The sequence below is a fragment of the Mastacembelus armatus genome, chromosome 1, assembly GCF_900324485.2.
Source record: "Mastacembelus armatus chromosome 1, fMasArm1.2, whole genome shotgun sequence".
NCBI lineage: Eukaryota > Metazoa > Chordata > Actinopteri > Synbranchiformes > Mastacembelidae > Mastacembelus > Mastacembelus armatus.
This window is the reverse complement of record NC_046633.1, coordinates 24,722,333-24,745,636: the sequence shown is the minus strand read 5'-3', so window position 1 is coordinate 24,745,636 and position 23,304 is coordinate 24,722,333. Positions and strand designations below refer to the sequence as shown.

General features: G+C 41.5%; 1 protein-coding gene across 8 annotated transcripts; it reads left to right on the top strand.

The window, feature by feature from the left end:
* The first annotated feature begins 510 nt into the window (after positions 1-510).
* smarca4b (SWI/SNF related BAF chromatin remodeling complex subunit ATPase 4b) lies at positions 511-21,584 on the top strand. Of its 8 annotated transcripts, none has more exons than XM_026303475.1 (34): positions 511-609; positions 1,173-1,426; positions 1,946-2,078; positions 2,372-2,923; positions 3,063-3,161; positions 4,092-4,350; positions 4,828-4,954; positions 5,043-5,216; positions 5,307-5,480; positions 5,595-5,768; positions 5,979-6,026; positions 6,346-6,476; positions 6,653-6,710; positions 6,798-6,907; positions 8,310-8,457; positions 8,591-8,754; positions 8,848-8,914; positions 9,028-9,138; positions 9,371-9,613; positions 9,692-9,805; positions 10,009-10,116; positions 13,360-13,446; positions 13,653-13,699; positions 13,788-13,954; positions 14,087-14,250; positions 14,982-15,224; positions 15,328-15,405; positions 15,518-15,736; positions 15,856-16,118; positions 16,844-16,952; positions 17,085-17,186; positions 17,747-17,879; positions 18,106-18,245; positions 19,840-21,584. In XM_026303475.1, exons 2-34 carry the CDS (start codon positions 1,211-1,213, stop codon positions 19,873-19,875), a joined length of 4,998 nt encoding a protein of 1,665 aa, XP_026159260.1. In that variant the 5' UTR covers positions 511-609; positions 1,173-1,210; the 3' UTR covers positions 19,876-21,584. The 8 variants fall into 8 exon arrangements, 7 of the variants coding, with proteins under 7 accessions (XP_026159260.1, XP_026159258.1, XP_026159263.1 ...); XM_026303473.1 differs by having other exon boundaries at positions 14,982-15,242; positions 19,840-19,875; XM_026303474.1 differs by having other exon boundaries at positions 560-714; positions 14,982-15,242; positions 19,840-19,875.
* The last annotated feature ends 1,720 nt before the right edge of the window (positions 21,585-23,304 follow it).

Here is a 23,304-nt window from a genome sequence, read left to right as displayed (position 1 = left end):
TGCATTATTCATCAGGTCACTAAGTGTTTAGCTAGAGTCGTTTTTAATCATCCTGTACATGTCACATGCCCACAGCTCTGTCCCCTGCGGTATTTGTAAGTTCTGACAAATGTTACATTTAAATGGTTTGGAAAGAACCGTGATTGCAGTGAACTAAAGCATTTTGGACTAATTTGTCTCTTGAATGTTTTTTTTATTAACGATTAATCATTTAATTTTATGTATCTGGTTTTGTTTCCTCTCGTGTATTGTGTTTTAATTTACTGACGGCAGTAGGCTACAGGTTCTAACTATTAGAATAAAGTCACTAGTTTGGTTCTAATTACATTGGGTTTTAAAAACGGGATTTTAAGGTGTCAACGTTTGATCTTTGAGGGGCGTGTTAAAACATTTGATCGAACATGTAAATGCCTTTTCTTTATTTACAATCCTCTGTGAACTTCAATCTGGACTTGGTGCGTGTGTGAGAATAGATCCTTGCCGTGGCTGCGTACGCATGCGCGCTGCCGCACAACCGTGACTAGACATTCGGTCATAGGAGCGGTGGAGGGGGGCGCTCGAGCCACGTCGGTGAAAGAAATCAGCGCTTGAAGGCAGATTACAAAGAGGGTGAGTGGACTAATTGCGACGACTGCTGCGTCTTCTTTTATCACCCCTTAATATCAGCTCAGGAGCGCAGAGGTTCACCCGGGACCGCATGTCCGGTTGATGCGGGTAGGTCAGTCGCACAAGCACAGTCCGCCATTCCCCCGTTTTTTATATTTACCGAGACACCCTTTCATGGTCCGAGTGAGGAAATTCTCAGTAGCATTGACTGATGTGCATCATTTACTGTATTTCCCCGTTTTCAGCTCAAGTACAGCGCTAGAGCCTGCAGCTGTAAATGCATATGCGCGCAAAGGATGATTTGGTGCAGCGCAGCAGGAGAATGGAGTATGTAGACTCTTAAAGGCGTTGGACAAATTTCTCCTATATACTGCAAAATGTTGCACCCACTTTATATAAAAGAAAAGCTGAAGTCAGACATCTATCTTCAATGCTGTGATGGTTTGAGGAGTTTAGACTAATGAAACCACAAAATTAATTATTTAGATAAGTAACTTTTGCATATTTCATTTCTGTCCTTTTTAGTTTTGCAAAGATGATTTTCCTTCCCTCATTTCATTTCTCAGGTCCCTGCTGCTCTTCTAGGAGCAGGAGAGCCAAGGTGATGTCCACACCAGATCCCCCCATGGGAGGAACCCCTCACACAGGTCCTTCCCCTGGTCCAGGTCCTTCCCCTGGTGCTATGCTGGGCCCCAGCCCGGGTCCTTCACCCGGCTCTTCTCACAGTATGATGGGCCCCAGCCCAGGCCCTCCCTCCTCTGGACACTCCCAGCCAGGGCCCTCAGGATATGGCCAGGACAACATGCACCCTTTGCACAAAGTAAGGACCCATGAGCACCATCATGGTGATTCTTTACTGTTGGGGGTTGATAACTGCAGTCCCTCGGGAAGCAGATGCTTTAAATGCATTTTATTTAAATTTATTGTGAGTTATGTATATTAAGGCGTTTAAACGTGATCTGTGTGCTGTACCCTGCAGCTACGTGGAAATCAGTTCTACAGCGAAACAGATGTATCACATGACTTACAGTGACAGGCAGATATGCACTTTACCTCCAGTACCTGACTGCACATGCATGTTCATCTGTTTTCAAAGCATATTTTGAAGCACTAATCTGTACAGTATTTACACACACCATCATTACTGCTTCAGTATAATACTTGTAAATAATTACTGCTGTAAATTAACCCATACATTTTCTGTGTTCCCATATTTTTCACAGTTCAGTGTTGATAGGTGCCCAGACACTGTCAATATCTTACAGCTTTGTATTTTTTTTATGTAGTACTGTTACCAGTAAACGACTTTCATTTTAGCACTCTGTGATTTCCCAAACAGTCCATGGAGGTCATGCACGACAAGACCATGAGCGAGGAGAGCCGCTTCAGTCAAATGAAGGGACTGTCTATGAGACAGGGCGGCCACAGTGGTATGGGCCCTCCACCCAGTCCTCTGGACCAACACTCACAAGGTCTGCATGGTATATAGGGCTATCTTAAGCAATTTCATCCTTTCCAGTATTGTGTAAGAGCAACATGAATCAGAGTTTGAACCATTATGAAGTAACAGACTGTCAGGATTTGAATAAGGTTAACACATGTGCCAACAACTCACAGACAAGCTACTTATCTACGAGCATATAAGGCATATTAAGTCTGCTATATAACCACAAATCCTACCAGAGTTCTAACATTAAAATATTATTGCACAAGTTTTGAAAATAAGTAAAGTTAGTGCCCTGATTTCGTTTGTCTGTGTCTCCAGGCTACCACTCTCCATTAGGTAGCTCTGACCACTCAAGTCCTGTCCCTTCAAATGGTCCTCCTCCCGGTCCCCTTATGCCCTCTTCCTCTTCTTCCGCCTCTTCTGGTGGCCCCGGCTCTTCTTCTACACCTTTAGATGGCTCCAGTGGAGATCAGCACACACTGGGTCCTAATAATCGCCATGGCCCTCCGGGTAGCTCTGGGCCAGGCCCCAGCCCTGGATCCAGTCTTGCCTCCAGTGTCCCCAGCCTTGGATCTGGTCTTGAATCTAGTGGCCCTACTGGCCCTGGAGGGCCTGGCGGCCCTGGTGGCCCAACTCCCTTCAACCAGAATCAACTCCACCAGCTCAGAGCACAGATCATGGCTTATAAAATGCTGGCTCGGGGGCAGCCTCTGCCAGACCACCTCCAGATGGCTGTCCAAGGGAAGAGGCCAATGCCTGGGATGCAGCAGCCCATACCAAGCCTGGCTCCTGGGACTGGAGGTGGACCAGGAGGTGGACCAACAGGGCCAGGACCCGGGCCAATGGGCTCAGGTTACAGCCGAGCTCACGGTAAGCAGCCACGGGTGAATGTCTAGAATGCCAAGCAGTATTCTACGATGGGTAATTGGATCAGCTACCGTAGCCGTAGCTGAGGCCTCTGTAGTGAACATGCTACTAGACTGGATCTGTATTTTTCTTGTTTCTTTAGGTATGATGGGTCCCACCATGCCTCCACCAGGCCCATCAGGGACCCCAGCTGGGATGCAGGGACAAAACCCAAATGGGCCGCCTAAGTCCTGGCCTGAAGGTACTGTATGTGGTGCCGCTAGAAGACCTTGTTAAATCTGAATGGTTGAAGTAGAGTGGTTGAGTGAGAGCTGGTCTGACCATATACATTTAATTTATTACCCATAATCCAAGTCCAATTAATGGATAAAGTAGAAAAGTACGTTCGCAAAGAAAATTTACATATTTATTGATTCCCACCTAAATGCATTGTGTGTATCCTTGAGCTCTAACAAACTTGTTGACTGCATGTGGCTTTTTAAAATATTTTAAGTCTTATGTTTTTTTTTACACCCATGTTTACTTTGTTTACCATGTATACATTTATTGAGACAACCATTTGTGGAAACCCGGGTGTAATTAGTGTGAAACCAAAAGCAAGAACGTATATCACATCTCAACATGTGTGTGCTGAGGTGAAAACAGCTCCATGACTCTACACATGGTTCATAAACTTCACAGGGTAAATTTAAAACAAAAAGCTCACAGCAGGAGAGTTTCAGAATTGGTGTCTGTGGTTTAAATGTTGTTTAGGAGGCTTGTTGAGCTCTCCCAATAGCAGAACTATAGTTTTTATTTTTCATGAAAATGACAGATGTATAGGTCATTTTTTTATTTCAAGTTTCCTTCCTACATGACATCACAGTAAAATCAGTGGCTTAACTCTAACTGTAATAAAAGCTGAATTACAGTTAAGTGTGCCAGTTTTAGAGCCCTGTCTCACCATAGTGGTTTACTTTAACACCCAATGGACCCATAATAAATGTTAACTACACTTGTGCTATAGTGTCGCTGTACGTGCTGTGAAGACTTTGACGCACAGGACTTGCTCTCTACAACTTATTAAACTGGAAACATATTTCCTCCCAAGATGCTTGACAGGTTGAACCTAAGCTGTATTCCATGTTATGCTGTAAATTGCAGCAGCATGTTGTTGTTCTCTTCCCTCCAGGTCCCTTGGTGAATGCAGCAGCCCCCTCAAATGCACCACAGAAGCTGATCCCCCCTCAGCCCACGGGCCGTCCTTCTCCAGCACCTCCCTCTGTTCCTCCTGCTGCCTCCCCAGTGATGCCACCACAAACCCAGTCGCCCGGCCAGCCAGCACAACCTACTCCCATGATGCCTTACCACGCCAAGCAGAACCGCATCACCCCCATACAGAAACCCTGCGGCCTTGACCCAGTGGAGATACTGCAGGAAAGGGAGTACAGGTATGTCTAGGACATTTTTCTGCATTTCATTATGTTTTTTTCATTTCATTAGTAGATAATAATTAATCGTCCAATTAATCAGTTTTACTCTTAATTATTAAGCTTATATTATACTGTATTCAGCTTTTGTCATTAGCAATGGGCTGCTGTTTCCTCAGTTTGTCATTCATTTTAATGTTCAGTGTGTAGTATTTAGAGCTTTTAGCAGAAATGGAGTCCAGTATTGATAAATATGTTGACATTAGTGTCAAACTGGAAAATACCAACATTTTCTTAATCTTAGAATGAGCCTTTTAAGAGCAGGTCTCCTTTCTCAGACACTGGCTCTAGATAGAGGAAAGTGTTTTATGTAAAGGTGACGGCCACTGTACCCTCCCTCATGCCTGGAAACAGGTGGGATCACCAGTAGATGGCCCTACACAGAAATAGCAAATTAATGAGGAAATAAATAGAAGTCCATACTGTTTACTTCCTCAGGTTACAGGCTCGTATCACGCATCGTATTGCTGAGTTGGAGAACCTGCCGGGATCTCTGGCTGGTGATTTACGTACCAAAGCTACTATAGAACTCAAAGCTCTTCGACTACTTAACTTTCAGAGGCAGGTATGTAAATGTCCTTCACACCTTATCGTTTAACTTTCACAGCGTCAAACCTTTCCCATGTGAACAAAAAGACTTTTGCCTTTCACAGCTGCGTCAAGAGGTGGTGGTGTGTATGCGTCGTGACACGGCTCTAGAGACTGCACTTGATGCCAAAGCCTACAAACGCAGCAAGCGTCAGTCTCTGCGAGAGGCCCGCATCACAGAGAAACTGGAAAAACAGCAGAAGATTGAGCAAGAGCGCAAACGCAGGCAGAAACATCAGGTACTGAGCAAACTCAGCTGTGACATTACCTGTGAAAAGATCAGTAGTATTTCTGATTGCCGTCCTCCCGTTTTCACACTTTAATCCCAGGAGTACCTAAACAGCATTCTCCAGCATGCCAAAGACTTTAAAGAGTACCATAGGTCCATCACAGGCAAAATTCAGAAACTGACCAAAGCCGTGGCCACCTACCATGCCAACACCGAACGAGAGCAGAAGAAGGAGAATGAGCGAATTGAGAAGGAAAGGATGAGGAGGCTCATGGTAAGAAGAAACCATAATGGCCGAGCACAGACACAGTTACACAAACATTCAGATTATGTGCGAACCAGTGTACACGTCCTCCCACACATGGTGTGTATGTGTCCATCTTCTCAGGCTGAGGATGAAGAGGGCTACCGTAAACTGATTGACCAGAAGAAGGACAAGCGTCTGGCGTACCTGCTGCAGCAAACTGATGAGTATGTCGCCAACCTCACTGAGCTGGTCAGAGCTCACAAAGCTGCACAGGCCCTGAAGGAGAAGAAGAAGAAGAAGAAGAAAAAGAAGAAGGTATGGAAAACCGCCAGAACGGTTTGAACATTTAGCTTAAACCAGCAGTATTGGCTCGTATCTGATTTACAGTACACGCTTGAATAACTAGACTAGCAGTAGCATTTGTTTTTGGTTAGATGTCTTGTCCTGTTGTGGCTTTATCAGGGACTTTTACACCAGTGGTATGTGATCTCTGTTATGATCCATCAACTTCCTCCTGTCTTGTAGTTGGAGAATGCTGAGGGTCAGACACCTGCTCTGGGCCCTGATGGAGAGGTGAGGCCGTAAAAAGGTTTTCCAGTAAGGAAGAAGTGGTTGCAGCATAAGTTCTGTGTCACCTATTTTGTTTATTAAAATCAGACTTGCTCCCCAGATATGCTGGGTGCACAGCGCAAACCTGATTATTTGTTTTGTTTTTCCTTTGTGTTCTCAGAATGAGACATCCTTTAAAACAACATACTGTAACCTCTGATGAAAAAACTCATCTCTACACATGACCTATTTATCTGAAGCTCTCTATACTTTCCATCAGTTTCCCACTTGAATTAATCAAACCAACCCAGTCCAAAAGATTACTTATGTCCTTCCCCTGCAGCCCCTGGACGAGACCAGTCAGATGAGTGACCTGCCTGTGAAGGTCATCCACGTGGACAGTGGGAACATCCTGACGGGGGTGGATGCTCCTAAAGCTGGACAGCTGGAGACGTGGCTGGAGATGAACCCTGGGTGAGACAGTGAGAGAGGTCTCCTTAAGCCAGCTTTTTAGTTCATTTAACTTTTGATGCTTCTGTGTTAGAAATATGAGTTCAGATGCTTTAGATTGACTTGTACAGCTGGAATGCACAGATACTGCGGCTGTTGATAGATTTTATTTTGAAAATGTGTGAATGTATTTTCTGTAGTTACGAGGTAGCTCCACGTTCGGACAGTGAAGACAGCGAAGAGGAGGAAGAAGAGGAGGTGTGTTGTTTTTTACGACATGTTTGAAGTCCGTTTCATATTGGCTGCTCCAATCCCTCACGAGCTGCTGTTTCCTACATCTGGCAGGAGGAAGAGGAGGAGCCGCAGCCATCAGCTGCTCCAGTTGAAGAAAAGAAGAAGATTACAGATCCCGACAGCGAGGACGTGTCAGAGGTTGATGTCCGACACATCATTGAGTGAGTACAATAGTGTTCTTGAATACATTTTGGTACCATTAACCCTCTGGGGTCGACGCACGCGCCGGCGTGTTTTGACACATCTTTTCCTGATAAGGCCGAAACAAACTTAAATTACTCCGTCAATTCTGATCGTACAGATAAAAGAAGTATATCATTCAAATCTGTAAAGGGTCTAGTTTTAGTTGTATACCATCATAATAAAAACAAAACATTGTGCTTTTTTTAAATAAAGAAAGCCGACAGGGTGCGCTCTCGGACTTTTCTGTCTCTGCCATTTCTCTTCACAGACGCGTAAATAAAACAACCAGAATCTCAGCGAATACTTGGCTCATAAAAATAAGAATTATATGGCTAGAAAGCTTGAAATGTTTTCTTTTGAGTGAAACAATTCAAGTCGAAAACAAATCATCACTTTTTATTTAATCCTTATGAACGTAAGGAGAAGTCCGTTTTTTCCCGTCTCACCTCATTACAGGTAATGCGGTCCCGCCTTGTACACTGTCCACTGTTCACATGTAAATAATCTCAGGTGAACCAGGTAAATATGTGCACACCCCCGAGAAATGACATAAAACTTCAAACTTCATCATAGAATTTACTCACTTTTTCTGCGCGTTTGGATGATGGCGCGTCACGGACGTGATGAAGCGCTTCTTGTATTCCTCACAGAGACAAATAGTTTAGCTTGTCCTCAGAGTAAAAACACTGATTTTAACTCAAATGAGGATTGTTTGGCTCCTCATTGTGTTGTATTGTGCTGCACTAATCCGTCCCATCTACATTGACTGAAAGGCTCATTATGCACGTCTTTGTCTGGACGTTCAGTGCGTCTTTTGTGTTCTCAGGTAAATCACATGACTATTCATCCTCAGACACACCCTCTTGCATATGGCCTTTCTGGACAAAAAGTGTCTTAGAAAATTTAAATCAGTGTATTGTTTACTGTGAATGTGTGAACAAGATGACATTCACAGCACTCTGAAGTAAACACTTTAGCCTACAACATGCTGGTCTCCAAAGTCTTGTGAACCAATGTTCTGTTTGTGTTTTATGGTCTTATTTCAGTGAGTAAAAAATTGTAGTTTTTCACTAACCATGCATAACCACTTTTTTCTCAAAAACACAATAATGTATAAACTTGCTGCTCACATATTATTGTAGCCCATTTTGTCCTGATTACAGTGTTATCAGACTTTAGACATTAATATGTTTAAAAGCAATTGAAAAAAGCACAAATGTCAGGGCATGTCAAAACTTGTCCAGGGCCCCAAAACCCCCTCAGACCCCAGATGGTTAATATTCTCTGAACAACCCAGACCCACATGTAAGGTGTTACAAAATGTGTCCACCAAGCTGCTTTAAGCCATGACTGGATAAAAATCACAAGGTTCCTCTGCAGAAACGCGAAACAGGATGTGGACGACGAGTACAGCGGTGCAGCCTTTGCCCGAGGGCTCCAGTCTTATTACTCTGTAGCTCACGCTGTCACAGAGAAGGTGGAGAAACAGTCCAGTTTGTTGATAAATGGACAACTCAAACAGTATCAGGTAAACAAATACAGTCCTATCAGTTCTATGCAAATAACAAATGAATTGTGTGACTATGATAATCGAGCTGCAAGACAAACTTTTCATGCTGACAGATTTTCTTACTTAATTTCTGTTTCTCTTTCTCTGACAGATTAAAGGTCTGGAGTGGCTGGTTTCCCTTTACAACAACAACCTGAACGGGATCCTTGCGGATGAGATGGGTCTTGGAAAAACGATCCAGACTATCGCTCTGATCACATACCTCATGGAGCACAAACGACTCAATGGACCCTACCTCATCATTGTTCCCCTCTCGTGAGCTAAAATTTTTGCTTTTTTTGTTCATCGTCATAAATTCATTCATATGTTTTCATTATTTTGAATAAAATCTCTCTCTCTCACTAAAAGAACTCTTTCAAACTGGGTTTATGAGTTTGACAAGTGGGCACCTACAGTCGTCAAAGTGTCCTACAAGGTGAGAATTTGCAGCCAGTACTAAATGTACTTTATTAATTCCTGAGCCTTTTCTTGTCTAATAAAATGATATGACCTGCAGACGTTGATGTGTTCCTTTGTATTTGTCTTTAGGGGTCTCCTGCTGCCAGACGAGCATTTGTTCCCCAGCTACGTAGTGGAAAATTCAATGTTTTGCTCACCACCTATGAGTACATCATCAAGGATAAACAAGTACTGGCCAAGGTGAGATGCCCTGTTCAGACAAACACAGACTTACCCAGTTAAACATGTAATTCTTTCCCTGAACATGTTGTTGTTTTTATCTGGTAATTATGAGAACAGATGGACAAGAAATCCGTCTTTTGAGCACTAGCTGTTTTTAGTTTGTTTTAAAGGGCAGGAGTAGCAAAACATTAGTGTTGACTTTATCTAAACGTTGTGTTCACCTTTGTTTTTTTTACACTGTCCCCATCAGATCCGCTGGAAGTACATGATCGTGGATGAGGGCCACCGTATGAAGAACCACCACTGCAAACTGACCCAGGTCCTAAACACCCATTACTTGGCCCCACGGCGAGTCCTGCTCACAGGGACGCCGCTGCAGAACAAGCTGCCTGAGCTGTGGGCGCTGCTCAACTTCCTCCTGCCCACCATCTTCAAGAGCTGCAGCACATTTGAGCAGTGGTTCAACGCTCCTTTCGCCATGACTGGAGAGAAGGTGTGGACGTCTCACTCTTGAGAGATGGCACATTATCTTTATTTTGCTACATTAAAATTCTCTTTCTTCTCTCTGCAGGTGGACCTTAATGAAGAAGAGACCATCTTGATAATCCGTCGTCTTCACAAAGTGCTCCGCCCCTTCCTGTTACGAAGATTAAAGAAGGAAGTGGAGGCGCAGCTTCCAGAGAAGGTCAGTTTCACATCTTTCAGCACAACATACACACGAGCACATATTAGTCGAGAAGAACATTTACAGATACATGAGAAACAAATACTTTGGTGTTGTCAAAACATTTTTTTCTACTGTAAGTTTTGAAAAACATAAAGATAAGCTTTGTCTTTGTGCTTTATGTGTTTATGTCTGTTATACATCGTGTCTCTTCTCTGTTTCAGGTGGAGTATGTGATCAAATGTGACATGTCATCTCTTCAGAGGGTGCTGTACAGACACATGCAAGCCAAGGGGGTCCTGCTGACTGATGGATCAGAAAAAGACAAGAAGGTGAAGCCATAAACACTGTGACACTGTCACTTTAGATTTGGGCATCATTATAAATAAAATAAAAACAATTCTATTATTCTGTTTTACTTAAAGACAAATGGAAGTTTTAGCCTGTGTCAGATGTGTCCAGAATCAAAATGTCATTGTCTGTGCAGTGTCAATGTTTGACGCAATTTCTCCTGATAACGCCGAAACAAACTTAAATTACTCCGTCAGTTTTGATCATAGAGATAAAAGCAATATATTATTCAAATCTGTAAAGGGTCTAGTTGTAGTTGTATACCCTCATAATAACAACAAAATGCTGGGCTTTTGTTAAATAAAGAAAGCCGACAGGGTGCGCTCTCGGCCTTTTCTGTCTCTGCCATTTCTCTTCACAGACACGTAAATAAAACAACCAGAATCTCAGCGAATACTTGCCTCATAAAAATAAGACTTATATGGCCAGAAAGCTTGAAATGTTTTCTTGTAAAGCCAAAAACAAATCATCACTTTTTATTTAATCCTTATGAACGTAAGGAGAAGTCCGTTTTTTCCTGTCTTACTTGCCTACCTAATGAGGTGAGACAGGAAAAAACGACCTTCTCCTTAAGTTCATACGGATTAAATAAAAAGTGATGATTTGTTTTCGACTTGAATTGTTTCACTTAAAAGAGTGACATTCAATGGTGGAATATACATGAGGTGGGAGGAGAGGAAGAGAGGGGAGGGGCCTCCCAGTCTGCTTTTGGAAACTCTGGGAACCACAAGTAGACCTGCACTCTGAGAGCGAAGTGGTCTATTGGGATAATATGGTACTATGAGGTCTTTAAGGTATGAAGGACCTTGATTATGAAAGGATTTGTATGTGAGAAGAAGGATTTTAAATTCTATTCTATATTTTACAGCGAGGCAATGAAGAGAAGCCAATATAGGAGAAATATGATCTTTCTTGCTAGTTCCTGTCAGGACTCTGGCTGCGTCATTCTAGATTAATTGGAGGCTTTTTATGGAGATATTGGGACATCCAGATAGTAATGAGTTACAGTAATCTAGCCTTGAGGTAACAAATGCATGGACTAGTTCTTCTGCATCATTTTGAGACAGGATGTTCCTAATTTTGGCAATGTTGCGCAGGTGGAAGAATGCAGTTCTAGAGATTTGTTTTATGTGTGAGTTAAAGGACATGTCCTGGTCAAAAATAACTCCAAGGTTTTTTACAGTAGTGCTGGAGGCCAGGGTTATGCCATCTAGAGTAGCTATAATTTGAGAAAAGTTATTTCTGAGATTTTTTGGCCCAAATACAATGACTTCTGTTTTCTCTGAGTTTAAAAGTAAAAAGTTACTGGTCATCCAGGCCTTTATGTCAGTTAGACAGGCTTTAAGTCTGGTTAACTGGTTTGTGTTAACAGGTTTAATAGATAGATACAACTGAGTGTCATCTGCATAGCAGTGGTAATTAATAGAGTGCTTCCTAATGACATATCATAAAGGAAGCATGTACAGGGTGAACAGAATCGGTCCTAGCACGGAGCCTTGTGGAACTCCATAACTAACTTTTGTTCGTGTGGAAGGTTCATCATGGACATGAACAAACTAGAATCTGTCCGATAAATAGGATTGGAACCATTTTAACGCTGTTCCTCGTTAGAGATCTATGGGAGAGAAGCAGTCTAAACATAACTGAGGTCCTACAGATGATTCAAGAGCTACTGTAGTAGAAGATTCATTTATTGCAGGTATAGGAAGCATCTGCTGAATTTTATCTCTAATAGTTGTGATTTTATTTGTAAAGAAACTCATAAATTCATCACTGCTGAGAGCTAAGGGAACACTGGGCTCAACAGAGCTGTGACTTTTTGTCAGCCTGGCTACAGTGCTGAAAAGAAACCTGGGATTGTTCTTATTTTCCTCTATTAGTGATGAATAGTATGCAGTTCTGGCTTTACGGAGAGCTTTTTTATATGTTAGTAGAGGCTAGAAAAATTTCCTCTAAAGTTCCTCTAAGTTTGTGGAACGCCACTTCCTTTCCAGCCTTCGTGATGCCTGCTTTAAGGTACGAATATGTAAATTATACCATGGGGCTAGTCTTCTCTGATTCACTAACTTCTTTTTCAGAGGGGCCACAGAATCAAGCGTTTCACGCAGTGAGGCTACAGCGCTGTCAACAATATGATCAATTTGGTAGGGAGTGGGATTGAAGCAGCTGCCCTCCACTATGTTTATACTTGGCATAGATGTAAATAAAGATGGAATCATTTTCTTAAATTTATTAACAGCATTATCAGATAAACATCTGCTGTAGTGGAATTTTCTTCCAAACGCTGCATGATCCATCATTTTAAATTCAAAAGTTATTAAAGAATGATCTGATAAAACAGGATTTGGGGGAAAAACTATTAGATGTTCAATTTCGATGCCATAGGTCAGAACAAGATCAAGGGTGTGACTGAAACAGTGGGTGGGTTTATTAACATTTTGAATGAAACCAATTGAATCTAATATAGAATTAAATGCAGTGCTGAGACTGTTATTTTCAACATCTACATAAATGTTAAAATCTCCCACTATAATAACTGTATCTGATCTAAGCACTAAATCAGACAGGAAGTCAGGGAATTCAGTTAAAAACTCTGAGTAAGGGACAGGTGGACGGTACACAATGACAAGTAGAACTGGTTTTTGTGTTTTCCAGTTTGTATGTGAGAGACTAAGAGTGAGGCTCTCAAATGAGTTAAAATTGTTCTGAGGATGAAAGTTTAATAATAAGTTTGAGTGGAAGATTGCAGCTACTCCTCCACCTCGACCTGTGCTTCGAGGAACATGATCATTTTTATGAGGGTTAAAATGATAAACAGGTCTACAACACATGTGGACCAGTGAGTGAGTATATACTGTGGACAGGACAACATAAGATGAGATTTATTAATCCCCAAAGGGAAAACATGGACTTGTTCCATGCAGCAAGAAGCTGCTTCACCAAAACTCAAGATTTTTTGTCATGGAGGTTTCACATTTTAAAACTGATCTCAGCAACAACAAAAGAAAAAAAAGCTTTTGCTCTGTTTCGTTCAACTGAAAATCTGAAATTGAATCAACAGATTTTTTGCAGACACTTAATTGGAATTCTTCATTTTAGGTCTTACATTTAATTCCTGATGTCTACTTTAAGACAGAGGTGCTAACTGTCCTTGGCAGTCTGTCATAAACTACAAATGAAAAAACACCACTTTTCCACACTGCATCTTTTTCTATGTTTACCAGGGTAAAGGTGGGACAAAGACACTCATGAACACCATCATGCAGCTGAGGAAGATCTGTAACCATCCTTTCATGTTCCAGCAGATAGAGGTACCACATTTCTGCCTTTGCTGAACTGCTGTCTTTGTGTGTTTCAGAGCAAATGATAGCAAATGGGTAATGTAAAAATCACATCATAATATATCTTTTTTTACAAGGTTGACTTGTAACTTGCATGAACAATATGAACTTTAAAATAAATCCCTAGTCAAATTGAGGTGTTTGACTGAGTGCTTAGTCAATGTTTGTCTTTGTAGGAATCCTTCTCTGAACATTTAGGGTTCTCTGGTGGGATAGTCCAGGGGTAAGTGGTGATTCCTCTTTAGACCAAGGTTACATACACGCCTATACTCACACAGTTTGTGACTGTTTCTACTTTGCCCTCCTGTCAGTCCTGATCTGTATCGGGCATCGGGAAAGTTTGAGGTGTTGGATCGAATACTGCCCAAGCTGAGAGCTACAAACCACAAAGTGCTACTCTTCTGTCAGATGACCTCACTGATGACCATCATGGAGGACTACTTCGCCTACCGCAACTTCAAGTATCTACGCCTGGATGGTGAGACAATTGACTTTTATCTCATCGTACTTCATTCACTGTTTTCCCTGCAGTTTCATTCCTGTCATACAATTTTGATTTGTTTCCCTTCACCAGTTTTGTGTCTCTTTTTCCACCTCCCTTCCATCTCAGGCACCACAAAGGCTGAAGACAGAGGAATGTTACTGAAGACGTTCAATGACCCAGAGTCTGAGTACTTTATCTTCCTTCTGAGCACAAGAGCCGGAGGCCTCGGCCTCAACCTGCAGTCTGCCGACACTGTGGTCATCTTTGACTCAGACTGGAATCCACATCAGGTGTGATCAGCATATATTTTAACTTACAAATATCAACCTGGATGCAAATAACGATAGACAGTAAAATGTTAGGATGGCTCATAAATATATATCAATTCTTTCTGGATGTCAAAGTGAAGTGTGGGCTTACTAATTAATCCCAGCAGGATTTCAAACAGGACTGAAGTCACCAAGCCTGATGATTTCTTGCATTTAAAGTAAATGTATAATATATATTTGAAATACACGTACACAACACTGTGAATGTTGGTAAGAGAAAAGAGGTAGCAGGTGATGGTGGATCAGCTCAGTAAAGGCAGATTTTTGGTCTTAGGCAGCTCTGGTCAGTCCTGTGTAGACTCAAAATTTGATTGAAACATCTGGATTTTTTAGAGATTTGTAAATGTGAATTCCAGGAGCGGAGCTTCACTTCCCTTCCCAGTTTTCCAGACTTGAAGTTGGTTGTTGGAGCAACTAAAAACAGCTCAGCACAGAAAATAGTTAAGATGTCTGTTAAACCTTGTAACCAAAGTGATATTGAGTTTTGTGAGCTGTCCCTTTATGTTAATGGTGACTATTGACTGGAATTTCAACAGATGCACAGCTTTCATGACAAAAGCTCTAAAGAAATTAAATCTCTCACATACTTTGCAGTCTCATATGCAGGCTTACAAGTTAAGGGCCCCTGCAGTGACAACAGCAACATTTGAACCGACACCAAATCTCTCTTTGCTTCCCGATAACGTCTCCAGGATCTGCAGGCTCAGGACAGAGCCCACCGTATCGGTCAACAGAATGAGGTGCGTGTGCTGCGTCTTTGCACAGTCAACAGTGTGGAGGAGAAAATCCTGGCTGCTGCTAAGTACAAACTGAATGTGGACCAGAAGGTCATCCAAGCCGGCATGTTTGACCAGAAGTCTTCCAGCCACGAGCGCAGGGCCTTCCTCCAGGCCATCCTGGAGCATGAGGAGCAAGACGAGGTCTGGGGTCAAGAAGTGTGTCTACGCATGAATGTGTGTGCGTGCACCAGCAACACACAATTTTTGAAGAGTGTGCTTTCTTATGCTCTGCTTGCCAATGTGTGTCTGCTGTATTCAGGAGGAGGATGAGGTGCCAGATGATGAGACGGTCAACCAGATGATCGCCAGGAGTGAGGAAGAGTTTGACCAGTTCATGGTAGATGTCTGTGTTTTGAAGATAAATCATAGCTCAGCCCTCACTCATGACTCTAACTGAACCAAAATGCTTGTTTCTTGTCTCTCTCTTTTTTGTCCTCTCCCTCCCCGAGCGTATGGACCTGGACCGACGTCGTGAAGAGGCTCGTAACCCACGGAGAAAACCTCGTCTCATGGAGGAGGATGAGCTGCCCACCTGGATCATGAAAGACGACGCAGAGGTCGAGCGGCTGACCTGTGAGGAAGAAGAGGAGAAGATGTTTGGACGAGGTTCTCGACAGCGAAAGGAGGTGGACTACAGCGACTCGCTGACCGAGAAGCAGTGGCTCAAGGTTAATAACCTCTTGGGCATGAAGGCTTCAATAAAGATGCCAAAAGTTAAAAGTTAAAACGTCTTTGCTTTCTGAAGTAAAGACGGGGTTATTTTCATATTTATTGTAATCACATACAGGCAATAGAGGAGGGCACGCTGGAGGAGATGGAGGAGGAGGTACGGCACAAAAAGACGACCCGCAAGAGGAAGCGAGACCGTGACCTGGACCTCCCAGGTCCCTCCTCTTCCTCGGGGGGGCGAGGACGAGGAGACAAAGACGATGATGGGAAGAGGCAGAGAAAGAGGGGCCGACCACCTGCTGAGAAACTCTCCCCCAACCCCCCCATCCTCACAAAGAAGATGAAGAAGATAGTGGACGCTGTTATCAAGTATAAAGACAGGTAGTAAAAACATACGTGACAAATACTCTTTGAACCATATGTGTTATATATGTAGAAAAGTTTCTGCCTTTTGTGTTTCAGCACAAAAAAAAGATCATAATATTACTTAAGTTACTTGTTTCTGTTATTAAATTGTTAAAAACGAGTTTTTTGGGTTCAGGCCACTTTCAGTTTAAAAGGGAAGTGATGTAAGTGGCTCTAAAAGAAACTTGAGAAAAGTCACAGATTACCTAATGAATTATACAAATTTCATAAGTGCTTACACAGAATAATAATTTGTCCTTTTTCCAAACACAAAACCAAACACTAATTCTGCTCTCACCAAAATCTCAGCATTTCATTTTTTTACTATATACATTAAACATCTTCATTAATTACATCAAATACATGAAATACCGGCACTTTATGATGGTTTTGTGTATTTGTGTGTATGAAAACACACAGAGGATAAAATGCAGAAACCTATACAGGACTTTGAAATAAAATATGAAACAAATCTACAATTTTGGTACCTGCAGTGTCAGTACACATAGAGCCTAAGGGAAGATTTGGGGAGATTTTATTCTTAGCTATGACACAGTCAGAGCCAACCAGTATTTCTCATCACCAGAGTTCAAATGGAATACAAAAGGTTGGAGAAACCTAATATGATAGATCTGCCATGGAGAGATTTCAGATATTACTTAATGTATTTGGTCTCGTCTTGATGACATTCTGTCCTTCAGCGCCAGTGGGCGTCAGCTGAGCGAAGTGTTCATCCAGCTGCCATCACGAAAAGAACTGCCAGAATATTACGAACTGATCCGCAAACCTGTGGACTTCAGGAAGATCAAGGTAAGATTTGATGTTCATTCATGAATGTATTGGTAATAGTGGCACAAAAATGAAAGCTGTGTCTTATAGATTAATAGATATACAGACATATACATCCAAGATGATGTACATCTGTCTTCTTTCCAACTTCAGGAGAGGATTCGAAGTCATCGGTATCGCAGTCTGGGTGACCTGGAGAGAGACGTCATGCTGCTCTTCCAAAATGCTCAGACCTTCAACCTGGAGGGATCTCTGGTGAGATGGAGATGCTGTGGACACTACTCACCCATGAACACAGAAAAACACCTGCTGTCTCTACTTTGTATGTTTTTCAGTTAGAGGCTCATATATATTAGTGTTCATCTGGCATGATTTGAGAAATATTGGCCATTGTTTGGAAAATATAGCTGAACATTTAGAGCCTGCATCTGCCTTTTTTAAAACATGACAACTGCACTTACTATAGATCCTATTTGACCACTTTCCTCAGTCTGATCATTTATAGCTTTTTTTTCCTCACAGGTGATATCTATGATTTATCAGCACAACTGTACATCAGTCTGATTTTTACCAGTGGTAGCTGCTAATAAACTACAAGGATCCATTGCATTTCAGTGTCAAAGTCTTGATACAGTGCAGAGGACATGATACGTCCCCGGTATGGTAAAAGCTGGAGGAGGAAAGCATAATGTTGCTGACTGACCCAACGTGTTTCAGTTTTTATGTTTAAATCGCCACTTTCATTACACTGTTGTGTGGATACCGAGAGTTACCTTTGCAGTGTTACCTTGATCCTGTTTCTCTTTCCCGAGCAGATATATGAAGACTCCATCGTGCTCCAGTCTGTGTTCACCAGTTTGAGGCAGAAGATTGAAAAGGAGGAGGAAAGTGAGGGAGAGGAGAGCGATGAGGAGGAGGAAGATCAGGAGGAAGGATCAGAGTCTGAAGGTAATGTCGATGTGTAAAGGGCAGCACAGGAAAATTCAGTCATTTATTTTCAGCGTGTAGCATTTGAGTCTGTCGTTAAATGTGCTGTGATTTTCCATTTTCTCACCATCTCAGTGTCCAAATATTACTTCTTATGCCATGGTTTCCCTTCAGTTGCATACTTGAAATTGTTTTCCATACTTTAGATTAGCTCTAGTGTGAAATTTTAGGTTGTGTGTATTTCCAGCTCGCTCAGTGAAAGTGAAGATCCGTCTGGGCAGGAAGGATAAGGGTGGCGACCGAGGGAAGGGACGGAGCAGACGAACAGGACGCACCCGAGCTAAACCTGTTGTCAGTGATGACGACTCTGAGGAGGAGCAGGAAGAGGTAACTCTGTATGTGGGAGGATCTGACCATTTGAGTGTCAGTTGTGTTTGCAATGGATTTGACTTGACATGTAGATGGTCAAATTGAAACAAAGATTGTGTGTGTAATGTTTCTTTAAGAAATGGACTCTTTACACATTAAGGTCGGTTTTTGCTTTGTGATAGTTTATACTAGAGAGCAGTGTAACGTTAAAATTAAAGTAGAGTGTCATGAACTGGGGGAAAGGAGGACCAATGAATTGCCAACACCAAAACTCAGATATAAAAGCTTTAATTTTTTCTGAAGGGAAAGGGTTCAGGGGAGGAGGTGACCAGGATGTGGGATGGAACCGAAGTATCTATGGTGGGGGAGATTACTGTCTCAGCCAGGAACTGGTAACACAGAGGGAGCCGAGACAGATGGGAAATGGAGTCCAGGTTGTTTTCCACAGAGCAAGATTTGGTGGTGCAGTTTTCCTTGGACAAAGGTTTTCAAGGTGATCTGGTATAACAAAAACTCAGAATCCAGAGATTGCAATTATTAAAAACTCCTTCAACATAGAAAAGCAAACTAATATCCTTGGAGAGAAAAGCTCAATACAAGATGGCACCTCACTGAGGTGTAACCTGGATTCAAATACTTCTTGGACAGACTCCTTTTTCTCCAATCATGAAACAAGAAACAAAGGTACATAGATTGGCATGATATTCTTGATCTTTAACTTGATATAAACAAAAATCCTCTTGGGCAAAAATATTTCTTCTCTCCAATCATGAAACAAGAATCAAAGTTATATAGCTTGGCATGGTATTCCTGGTCTTTCACTTGGTACAAACAAAATCCTCGTGAGCAAAAAACATTACTTCTCTCCAATCAAGAAAACTAGAAACTCACAGGCATACTGATCCTTAGCTTGATTAAACATGAATCCTCTTGGGCAAAACATTTCTTCCTTGAAACAAAAATAACTTACTTAACGTTGCATGGGTAGAACAAGGCGAGAAGGTCTTGTGATCGGTAGCTTACATGGACCAGGTCACATAGTTATCGGTGCAGGCTAACCAATCTAGTTGCAGACAACAGGGTTGGAAATATCACAGACAATCTTGTCTGTGGCTGGAAGAGGGTATATGAGCTGTGAGCAGAGGAGAGAACACAGGTGAAATCAATTACGTAATCATGGGGGGTTTGTAGTTTGTAGTGTAGATGAGTAGGAAACCAAATCCGGTATGGGTCTTCAAAATAAGAGCATGAGACAGGAAGTAAAGTTGCCATAGAGAGGGAACACATGTCTGTGTGGTCTTTGCATCATGCAGCCCTGTACATTAAAATGATCTGTTTTCTCTTCATCCTCTATGATCCCAGCCAGGGAGATTTTCCTTTAATTGCCATGTAGTTAGAGGAAAACCTTTTAATGGATTTCAGGTTGAATTGGTGAAAACCTAAGCCATGATGATCAAGTGATTTGCTGTGGATTGAGGAATTTTAAAATCATTTCTTAAGGTTGAAAATTTTAGCGACATGATTTTATTTGTGTTTATTATAAACAGAACTTGCTTAAATGAAAAAGTTCCAAGTATTGTTTTTAGACATTTTTCTACTTCCCCTTTTCCAGGAGCGCTCTCCCAGTGCCACTGATGAAGAGTCTTGAACTGAACTGTGATTGGGAGGCTTAAAGGGATATTCCACCAACTTACCAAGGACCACATGTACAGTAAATCAAACATACCTCTGTCAACTCCATCCACCCTCAGTCAAATGTCAAAGGACTAGAATAGAAACAGTGTTATTATAGTCATACATTAAAAATACACAGGCAAAGATTAGGCTATGCACATCACTGCATTGACTCGTCTTACTCTGCTGTGCCACCAACGGATGAAATTAGTTTTTATCTTTGTGCACAAGCTGAGAGTTGAAGTGAAAGTGGTGTAAAGAACTGCTTGAATGAACCTAATGATATGTTTACTTGTGTGGAGGGTTTTCTGAGCTGGTGATCATAAATATCAAGGTGTTAGAGATGCAACACTAATCAATATAACAGTATATTTCAACAACCAAGAACAAATAAGCTGCACACTACAGATATTTTTAATCCTATTTCAGTAATTATCTAAATAATAGGATAATTTAGAGAAAATAAATCAATTGTGCTATTAAATGTTCACAATGAACCTTTACTTCCTGGGAAGTCAAATTAGAAAAGCATCTGTATCTGTTTCTTAATTTAACTGCAACAGTTGTGGTTTACTTTAGCCTCCCTGTTTTGCATCTGTATACGAACATTTACTAAAGGGTTTATAACATAATGTAGTTAAAGGGACATTTCCAGTTGTTTTTTAATGTATTCTGTGTCAAAAAATCTAGCTTCTCATATGAAGGCACTTTTTATATTATTAAAACTGTTTTATGTTAATATCATTCACCATCTGTTTCTTAGACCAGCCGTCACTAATGTGGAAGGGTTATAGTTTTTGTTACATCCATTCATAAACACTCAAGAGTATATCGGCCTACATGTGATTGTGTTATAAACCATTTACTCAGTTTTTATCAAGTCTTTTATGGTCTCTGTCATCTTTAGCCTAATTGTGGACATAAACAAACCTGATGTTTTACCTCTGCTACAACCGTGGTGATATGTTGTAACGACAGTCAGCCACTGTGGAGCTACTGTGATTAACAAGGTGTGTGTACATGGCATATTTGTGACCGGGGCTCACTGCCTGAGTTGGAAATCTAGCCTGCTGTGGGCACTGGGCATTTCCAGACGTCTCACAAGCTCTTTAGCAACTCACCACAGTTATTTGACTGAGGTTTAATGGAGTTGAGTCCAGGTCACTCTCCAATGTTGTAAATATGATACAGTATGAAAACAACCTACTCCACCTTGCTGCTGCTTTCTTGTTACACTTCCACTATCAGCACTTAGAACTGTTGATTGTAGACCTAAAGAATCACAAGGTTGTAATTCATCAGTGACTACTGTAATTTTAAGTGATTTTCATTCAGTTGTTATGTGGTGATTTTAGGACTTAAGAACTGTTTGATGTGCTTTGGCACTTTTTATGTTTTGATTTTAAGAAAAAGGACCAGAGGGACAGTAGCTCTTCTCTGCTTATGAATGCCTGATGGCTGGATGGTGTTGGATATACTGTATAGAGTTTTTTAGAGTATACTCTCAATGCACGTCTGTACAGTTCAGGACTGTACTCTTCTCATTATTCTAGGTGAACAGAGTGAGGAACATGCAACCAAAGCATTAACGTTTTCACCACTAAATTATTCAAGTCTCTGTGTGTTGTATTGTGTCATTGTTGCTGGAACTCAAACGTAACAATAAACCACAGTAAAAGTGAATCTTGATGTTTCTGTGATATAGTGCTAAAATGAAATAATTCATTAAAGTGTTTTGATAAATGATAACTCTTGAATCAAGACCAAAAGCCAAACATTTATTTGTTCCAAAGTGAGTAGTTTTGTGTTTTTGACCAAACAAGCTATTTGAAGACACTGGGTGGATGCAATCAACATTATTCTCTATTTTCTGACATTTTATAAAGAACAGGTCCAAAATAATTTAGCAACAGGTATCAGAATCCTCACCACTTTGTATGAAAAGGTGGACATAATTAGAAATTTTAATCATCATTCCTGAGAAACGGAAGATCTAATCCTCTGCCTAGTAACTAAAGCACTTCAGTGGTTTTGATCTGAGTCTTTTGTGGCCAACAAAAACACTTTTGCCCTCTGGATTTTAAATATTTTACCCAAATAAAACTGACAGAAGCTGGTACTTCTGTAGTTAATGCTGTTAAATGTAATGCTCTAATTGACCACTAGGAGGAGGTCTCACATAAATCCAGAACAGCGTAAATCCTCACATTTTTAAACATCCAAAATAGTTGGTTTTACACTACACAGTGTGAATTCATGCATGTTCTTCAGCCCATTGGAAAGTGTCTCCAAATTAACATCCATCCATTATCTATACCTGCTTATTCCTATTTAGGTTTCACAGGTCACCAGCTTCCAACATAACATAAACTATGAAATCAAACAGCAGCAAAAACATTGGTCCATACAAATAATGAATACACTCTTTATCCAGATCATATGTATGTTTGTTTTGGACGTGGTCTGGCAGGCACAGAGAGAAATATGTTCAATGTACAGTGCTTACTTGGAGCAGGGTACATATTGAGGCCACATGTGGTTTTAATCAGAACCTTGACTGTGAGGCCTGTGTTCACCATTCACTCCTTATGGAGTGTTCCCCGTGAATTGGGAGGGGGATGAACTTGGTTTCCTGATTTCTGAAAATCCCTAGATCCTCTCAGCAACTCACATCCAGCTGTTAATGTGTCCTGGGGGGAGGGTTAGGGCAACGGAGCTCCAACAGCAGACTCAGAGTTCCTTTTACTAACTTCATAATAACTCTTGAACTGTTGCATTTCAGCAATGAATCCACAGACTGGCTTTAAAAATGAATAGAGGATCTTTGTTTGAGGGCAGATACTACAGGGAAACTGTCCTGAACTTACAGAAATAAGTTAGATAAATTCAACTGACAACAGTTCCAGTTGTTTCTTTAAATCAAACCCCCGATGAGGTGCAGTAAGGCTGCAATGGTAAAAAGGCCTGGGTGACTGTAAGACCTTGAGCTGTGAAAACCCCTGGTTAGACATCAGAGACCAGCTCCTGTAAAGTGGGTGTATTTGTCCTTGTGTTCAGTCTATCAGGCACAGCAAACACCGTGCAGCGTGTCACTGAAGCTGTAGTTAGGAGCTATCAGATATGTTGGAACATGTTGAAATTTCTTGTGGGACAAAATGTTTTAATGGGACACTTGAATACAACACACTCATTGCTGATGTTATTTTTAACAACTGCTGAGGAAAAGGCCTGTGCTGCCTCCGTCCTCGTCAGAGAAGACTCACCTGTCACTGTGAACTCCTGACTGCACACGTCCAGTGTGGTTTACGCTGGGTGTGTTCACAGTGTGTGTCATTATGGTGGGTGTAGCAGAATATGTAATCCAGTTGACATTTCCACATTCCACGAATACCTCCTGCAGGTC